Below are 8,692 nucleotides of genomic sequence, written 5' to 3' on the forward strand. Positions count from 1 at the left end.
GCACTAACGCCTTAGTCGACTCGGCTATCCTGGCCGGCAATTATATTGCAATATATTATATTTTGTCTATGCTGAAAAGCTACTAAGTTTTTATATGAATGTTATATTTTTTATGTTTTTAATGCTTTCTGTTGTATAGCCTGTCACATTTAATAAATTCAATTGATTTGTAATGAGTATATTGAAAAGAGTTTAATATTTTAAAAGGTATTGGATGGAACGCGGGGACTTTGCTCAAACTCTGCGCTACATGAATCTGCTGAAGGGCGCTCCACGCGCAATCGCAAAGGACTGGATCAAAGAGACTCAGATCATGCTGGAAACACTGCAGGCCGCCAACGTGTTACTCACACATGCTTCGGCATCCGGTCTAGTCTATTCATGAGTTCCTTCTGTCAAACTTAAATTTAGGCAGTTTATTTATCAATTCTTCTGTAAATAATTACAAAGTCACAGACTATTTGCTCTTCTCATGCATTCAAACTTTCGGACTTGATCAAATTTCTCCACAAAACTATTTTATTAGGAACCAGTAAATTATTGTGCATTCCGTCATAGAAACCACAACTTGTTGATTGCACTTTGTTGGCAATAAAGTATTACTAACATTCAAAATTTTAGCTTTGTTTAGATTATTGTGATTCAAACTTCACGGACTTCGATGCTTTGAGCAACTTGGTGGAAAGGGAAGTCGGTCATTACTAATGAATGGCAATTTCAAGATATAAGTGAGGCCCACGTTGTAATCGCAGCAGAGAAAGATGGGAGAACAACGTTGCCGATCCTCTGTCTCGTCAATGCCCTCTATAGACGTTAGCTGATATAGGTTTATTAACTGTTCATTCTCATTTAAAATAATAAATTATATTTTTCAATAATTTCATAATGAATTTTCATATAATCAAGATAGAATATTTTGTTAATTATCAATTCTACATTGTTGAAAGACGATCTGGCAACAGGGCAAAACGAGAAAGAGGTACCGCTATCCTCTTTCTTGAATGATAGATATCAAGGATAGCAATACCATTGCTAATTAAACACTGCCATTATAACGTGGACCTCACTATAATCGCCTATTTTACGGGTCACATTTCTAAGAATGTTTAAATTCGTATTCCACGAAATTATCAAGATTCGATAGCAAGTCGGTTTTAATAAATTGTAATTCAACTTTTTGTGATTAAGCGGCTTTCCATGAAACACGAGTTTCTTGCTAATTTTTAGGTGCGTTCCATCACAAAGAAAATATAGCATAATTGCTATTTTTTTCTCTATGGTTCCATGTGATTGGGGATAGAATTTTAAATTGCCATCTTCCACTCATGGACCTGTCAGTAAAAAAAAATGGTAAAGATAGGTATTGGACATGTAAACGTGGCAGTGAATAATTTAAATCTTTGAACAGCTGCCATTTTGGAAAAAAATATGAACTTCTAATTTGTGACGTTTTTCTTCCCCGAAAAAAATATAAATAAAGAAAAAGTGGTGATTTAAATTTGAAATTTTCAAGTTTAAACCCATGAATATCATTTGGGATGGGAATACTGTATAAAGTTCTGTTTGATTCATTTGAAAAATAATTGAGCCATAGCCTTACTATTGAGACTTTGGACACCCCAAGCCCACATCAGGTGGGCTTGAAAGATCATTCTAATTTTCACAGTATCCAGCAACGCCGAAATTTGTGGAAAGGTATAAATAAAAATACAATTTACGTAAAAATATAGGTTTCACTAATTTTGAGATCATAAATACTTCCAAACTCTGTGAATTTGGCATCTTGGGAATTATGAATAAAAATGAGTTTGGGAGTATTAAAAAACGTTGTTTTACAATTGAAAGTAGCACTAATCTATTTTCCTTCGAAAACAAATTATTTGTCGATTGTCCATCACAGAATAAAAATATCGATTGTGATATTTTTTCAGGAAATATAATGTAGATTACTTGAACGAGCAAGGCTTTTTATTAGAATGTAATCTGGAGAGCTCCAAAAATATTTGTTACTCCATATTATTTAATGCCTGCAATTTCAAATTACTGAGTTTGAAGGATTTGATCTTCTCTTTCATAAGAGCAATCTCTTCTTCCATTTGTTTAATCCTTCTATCTTTTCTCCGTACACTTTGAAGCAATGATTTCACTTTACAACGATATAATTTTAATTTAGCCGAATCCTTGCAAGAAGTTTGAGTCCCCTGGTCTCTGGTCTTTCCGACTAATTTGAACTGATTTTTTGATAGTTGAATATTGTCTTGACTTCTTGTCTCTGGTGCTTGACACATACTATAGTCCTCACTTATTGTCTCTGATGCTTGAGAAATAATACAGTCATCACTTATTATCTCAGGTACTTCAAAATCTTGGTCCTGATCGGAAGTATCATAATCTGCTGGATTCATGTCGTAAATAATATTAAATACATCGTCTTCTGCTCCTCCCATTCTTGGTTGGCGTTGTAAGGGGAAAATGGATGGAACAGCTCTCACTTTTAATCTTTTTTCGTCTGAGCCTTGTTGGATAACATAATCACTTTCAACAAAGTGCTGACTGCAAACAGCTTTGTGCACATTAGGGTCGAAGTCCTTTCTTTGGATGGCTTCAATCCAACGATTTTTCACAGTTCTCTCCTCTGGAAATCTGTAAATCAAATATTACAATAGAACAGTAAATTTATTATGTAAGTAAGTGTGCAGTTGAAAGTATACTCTTGAGTAATTGACTATTGGAGAAAGTAATGAGCTGTTGTGAGATTCATGTACCATGTTATAAAATGTAATGTTAGAAGTTCATCTACAGGTCGCTGCAAAAGTTAGTGAGAATGATAGGACGGCAGATTTGCCAATTTTCTTTTACCACCGTCTTCTATAGAAGATAACTGTGATTCAAGTCATCTCGTTATAACTGATACAATATTAATATTGTTGATTCTTGTTATTAATGTCTTCATAACTGAATAATAAATTTTCGTGTTAATATTGAATTCTCTGGTACCGTACCTCATTAAGCCTGTAAACAATTGACAACCGTTCAGAGCTATAAAGGGGTAAAGCAATCTGCTTGGTCTAATGGCAGAAAAGGATAGCAAACCAATGTAAATCAGGTGTTGACTTGTAACGTGAATCTCACTATAGATAAATTTAAAATAGGTTAAGAGAATTGAACATTTCTTTGTTATATTGTGACATTCCTCCTGAATTTGTAACTGACTGAATATAAAACTGTACTCAACAACTAATGAATCCTCGTTACAACAGCATTCATTAAAAACTTGCAACAGATAAAATTCCATAAAAATAGGAACCCTTAATAAAATAATATTTCATACAGAATGAAATAAATTTCCCAAAAAACATAGGCCTAATGACAATGGTTATGAATAAGAATATTAGTAAAATGCAATATAAAATACCATCGAATAAAACTGAAATATGATTATGTATAAAGGGAGGTTCCTGCAAAGTTTAAGAAACCAGAGCGCAGAGACCGAGTGTTCTATGATTGAGGATACAAGAAAAAATAGTTAAAGGGATAACATTCCACTTATAGTAATGTTAAAGGCACTTTCTTTATAGTAATGCAACTTTATATTGTTATGAAGATTTGTTATAAATATATTGCATTGAACTGGCATAAAGAGACTCACGCGAAGAAGCGTAAGCCAGAACCGTGGTCAATGTCTGTCTTGACCGCCTCGCATCCAAGAACACAACATTGCCTGCAAGCAAACAAAACTTAATTAATAATTAATTGTTGAATGTTTTCCAAATTGCGCTTAGGGAGTCTTTTAGAGGTTGAGTGCTACGCAACGGACCTCCTTTGTTTTGTTAACAATTTCACCCAATAAGAAGTATTTGTTTGTTACTGTTATGTCTTACTGCTTTATTAGTAAAGTTTTTGTCCTTCAATTATTTGATCATCCCATTCATAATTTCTGTTTCAATTATTTCTTATAAGAAGTAAATTTGTTGAAATAAATTTATAATTCTTCATTTTAAATTGTTATTTTCTCATTTGTATTATTTTAGTTACAGCCTAAAAAACACAAAGAAAGTCAGCAACTTGTAATATTATTATTTTCAACCAGGACTTCCTATATACCGGACCTGCGCCTACAAAAAAATGGCCGCCGTAAGTGGTGGCCGGCATTGATATTTTAAACGGGAATTAGACAAACTGAGATTTTGACAAACTGAGACGCTCTCTAAGCAGCTGATTAGTAATTTTTTCTCAGTAGGAATTTACAGTAGGTAGTATATAGGAGGTCCTGATTCAACCCTTCACAAACTGTATTTTTCCCAAAATAACTTGAGATGATCCTGAATGAAGATTGTCAGCTTATCGATAAATATCGGGGCACCGAGCTTTGCTCGTTATTTATTTATTGACTTTTGATAAACCGAACACGATTCTTTGAAATGATTGGGGAAATACTAAAATGCACAGCCCAAAACTGTTTCTTTCCCGTATTTTTATTTATACACTATAAATAGTCCAGAAAGTAGGTTATGTTCCATACACTTGAATTCAGGTTCAATTTTCTGTTCAAACATTTGAAAACAAAAAAATATATAATTTAGATTATATACAAACAAAATTGAATAACAAAATAGCATTCACTAATCACTTAAAATTGTCAAATAATTATCAACTTTGAAAATAATTATGATACACTATAGTTTAGGAGGATTATCATGTCATGTCAACAAATCTGATGATGTTGTTCAAATCCATTAAATTTTTTATGATGACAAAACAGAACACAATTCTCTAAAATGATCGTGTTTATATTTCACAGCTGGCTATAAGTCATCTTATGAATTTTGGGGATGCGATATTTTGATTTTTCACATGCTCACTTTTTCATTCTCCACAGCTGTTTCAGCCAAGGATGAATTATCCTTTTAATGTCGTTCAGCGAGTTTTCGCAAGGATGAGACCTACAGCAATCGAATCTTTATATCATGAACCTACTATGTTCCAAATTTCGTGAAAATCGTTTGAGCCGTTTTCGAGATCCGTTAATAGCCAGATATAAAAATAGCCAGATATAAAAATAACCAGATATAAAAATAACCAGCTATAAAAATACAGAAATTGCTCGCTTAATATAATAGGATATCGCATGATTGATTTTTGATTCAAAAAAAATCCACTCATAAATGAATGTTACACACTCATGTTTTTATTACTCACACATTCAATCTTTTTAGGCGCTTCCCTCTTTTGCCAGATTTTGAATGATCAGAAAAGTCGAAGATTGTAGGGACAGCATCTTCATTTAAAATTCGGAGAGAACTCCATCCACTATTACGGAAGCAATCTGATGTAAAATGGTTTGAACAGATTTTAGTTACTTTAGACGGATTGAAACCATCCCTGCGCAGTGCCACAATCCATTTCTTTCTGAGGACAGCATCATTTGGAAATCTGAAATTGAGTATTCACTATAAGAAAGTATCAAGAAATTTATTCTACACAAAATACTGTAAAAAATGTGAATTATATCGCGTACTACAATTGTTATTTTGTAGTTATTTTTATGGGTTAGATTTTATGTATGACTAATACTAACTAGGAACAACAAGCAAAACAGAATAGATATGTGCTGGTAACTTCTGATATTTTAAATTTGGGAGTTTTGGGACCACATATTCAGAAGATATATAACATCGGGTTTGATAACACGAGTTATATAGTAGAAACATAGGCCTGTGTAAAATGTGACGAGAAATCCAATGAAATCAGTTTCAAAGATGTATTTTCAATGTTTTTTTTAAATATTTCAAAAAAGTGGAAATGTTTTGCTTAAAACGTGGGTGTCTTGTCTATAGTATATTAGGCTATGTCATTCTTGATTGAACTCATCGTGACCTCCTCATATACATAGTGGTGCAGAGAAAACGCAATTTTTTGAACCGCTAGTCCCCGGCGACAGGAGGGGGTATTGACCTGGAACCAATGTTAGCAGACGGCTCATACTATGCCTTTTCAGTCACTATGGAGCATTGGAAAGTACATCATCGAGTGATAACTGTTGAGCAGTTTCTTTTTTAGAAACAGTGAATCTGTAGTCACAGTGCAACGTCTTTTCCATCAATATTCTGACTCGATCTACATTTTCCGGAATACGAACTAAACAGGGAAGACCAGGTGATTTCTTTTTCATCACATAACCAGTACTTCTAAACGCTGCAAACAATCAGAGTACAGTATTTCGATCAGGCACTGCACTTCGACATCCAACTCTAAAATATTGACAGAAAAGATGTTGCAATGTGACTACAGATTCATTGATTCTAAAAAGAAAAACTGCTCGACCGCAAACACACGATGTTGTACGTTCCAACGCTCCATAGCGACTGAAATGACATAGTAGGGGCCGTCTGCTAACATGGGTAAATGACAACATTTGTTCCAGGGCAATACCCCTTTACGTCGTCGAGTAATAGAGGTTCAAAAAACATGCGTTTTCTCTGCACCACTCTGTATATTAGAAGCATAGCAATGCTGGATTCATCGGCTGATATACTAATGTGCAGCCAATAATGATATTTCAATGGGTAGTTTGAGGTGCAATTCCTTAGAGGCGACTCGAGACGCGCGGCTATAAGCAGACGTGTCAAAACTCATGATCGAGCATCTCCAGAACAAACCACTCTGTCTCAGACAGCACCGTATCGCACATGCGTTAGTAACGGTTTTTTTCCCGTTCCATTCAGTCAGTTCTTTGAATGTACCGTTCTTTGTGATGATGGTTACCGAGCACCGTAACTGGAGCCGTCATTCCATTTTGATATTATTATCCAATGATGATCTTTCATTAAATTCGATATAATATTCAACATATTATCATCATTTCATTCAATTAAAGAAAGAGTACTTTTCAATAATATAATTAATTAAATATAACGGTTGTTATTCAACTAATGTTAAAAAACACTAAAACTAAGTCTGCATATTGTCATTTCAAAGCAAAAACCCAACCCCTTAACCTCCCCTTTTATATTTAAAACATTAATAAACATAAATCTTGGTAAAAACCTGTAATCCCTTCCAGCATATTGCAATTTCAAAGCAAAATCCTAACCCCCTAACCTATCTTTTCACCGTTGAAATATCAAATACCATAATTCTTCCTGTACCCTAGCCCTTTCTAGCATATTGAAATTTTAAAGCAAAAACCTAACCTAGCCTCATGAAACATTATTCAATAAAACTTGAAAATACCCAACCCCTAACCCTTTCACATTCAATACTTTGGATTTAAAAACAAACTCCTAACCCCCTAACCTATCCTTTCACCTTTGAAACAACAAAAAACATAACTATACCTGGACCCTAGCCCCTTCTAGCATATTACAATTTTAAAGCAAAAACCTAACCTAGCCTCATGAAACATTATTAAATATAACTTGAAAAAACCTAACCTCTAACCCTTTCACATTCAATACTTTGGATTTTAAAGCAATTGCTTTGTCAATTAGTTGAATTTTCTACATTGTTGATAAACAATGTGGCAACCTTGCAATGCGTGAAAGAGATAGCGCCATTTGCTATGTTAAATGATACACAAGGATAGCAACACCATTGCAAATCAAATACTGCCATTATAACGTGGACCTCACTATAGATACTCAAAGAATACTTTTGAATAACTATGTGATAACTGTGACCGTTGCTGGCCGTTACTCTGTATCTAAGACAAAGAGAAGCTGCTTCTCCAGACGCTTGGTTAGAGCACCTAACCTATAAATTTATTAGATTTAATGATCGAATTAATATGAATATTGTAAAAGCTATTTAGTAAATGGTAAAATAGCCCTACATAAAGGTAACTAATAGTCATCCAAAACAACCGAGTAAAAACTTACGAATGAAATGAAATCCCACTTCTTTTTCTGTACCTTTCAGTACAATTATATGCAGCACACGAAATAACCATTTTAATTGAAAATAAGACTTAGTAAAGTTTGTGATTAAACATTAGCATGACCTTTAGTAACTTAAATGTAGACAAAAATATAAATAATAATGAAATACCCAAGTTGTGCCACAAGGTGACGTCACACACCAGTACACACCAACGAGCTAAGATAATATAGTGAACTATAGAGTGGCTGAGTGGCCGCTATTCCTGTTACGAATTGAACATGGGCAGCCATGACAGAGAGAGGCAAGAAGCGGCGGAAAATTTGAATGGCCCTATTGATATAATGGAAACTTGCATAAAACGGTGTACACACGTACGTTTGCCTCGGGTGAGCATACGTGTATGGGCTTGCCTTCGTACGTCTGGACACTGTTCGCTGAGGCATGTGGGCGAACCGTAACCCTTTCGGTATTTTGGCGTGCTCAAAGGCGCCTCGGGCGAGCATTGAATGTACGTGTGGACGCGATTTTGCCATAAGGGTGAGGCAAAACGTAAACATTGAAGGCGTCATAACTAGTATTCCTTAAAGGTAAATCTTGAAGCTAATCTTTTGGAGAATCTTGTTTTGTCATGTGTATGAGCAGAGTTAGTTTAAAATGGGCAGCAATTCTGTATTTGATTCAATTTATGGCTAATTTCGTTAAGGGAGACTGTCAATTTTGTAGGACATGTTAACTGCTTTGATTAGGTCAACAAAACTTCTGGAATTATTGTAGATTTTTTTTTGAGATTCAGAATAGATATTGGAAATCAACA

At 34.4% G+C, this 8,692-nt stretch overlaps 1 protein-coding gene across 3 annotated transcripts; it reads right to left on the reverse strand.

Annotated features, from left to right (window-relative positions):
- Positions 1 to 1,713: 1,713 nt before the first annotated feature.
- Positions 1,714 to 8,102, reverse strand: LOC120348858 (THAP domain-containing protein 1-like). Of its 3 annotated transcripts, none has more exons than XM_039430981.1 (5): positions 7,878 to 8,098; positions 5,200 to 5,433; positions 3,650 to 3,721; positions 2,342 to 2,643; positions 1,714 to 2,302 (listed from the first exon to the last, which is right to left on the reverse strand). In XM_039430981.1, the coding sequence occupies exons 1-5, from the start codon at positions 7,946 to 7,948 to the stop codon at positions 2,007 to 2,009; spliced, it is 975 nt and encodes a 324-aa protein (XP_039286915.1). In that variant the 5' UTR covers positions 7,949 to 8,098; the 3' UTR covers positions 1,714 to 2,006. The 3 variants fall into 3 exon arrangements, 2 of the variants coding, with proteins under 2 accessions (XP_039286915.1, XP_039286908.1); XM_039430974.1 differs by having other exon boundaries at positions 1,714 to 1,933; positions 1,989 to 2,643; XR_005571652.1 differs by having other exon boundaries at positions 1,714 to 2,643; positions 8,047 to 8,102.
- Positions 8,103 to 8,692: the final 590 nt, after the last annotated feature.

Source organism: Nilaparvata lugens, chromosome 1, assembly GCF_014356525.2.
Source record: "Nilaparvata lugens isolate BPH chromosome 1, ASM1435652v1, whole genome shotgun sequence".
NCBI classification, from domain to species: domain Eukaryota; kingdom Metazoa; phylum Arthropoda; class Insecta; order Hemiptera; family Delphacidae; genus Nilaparvata; species Nilaparvata lugens.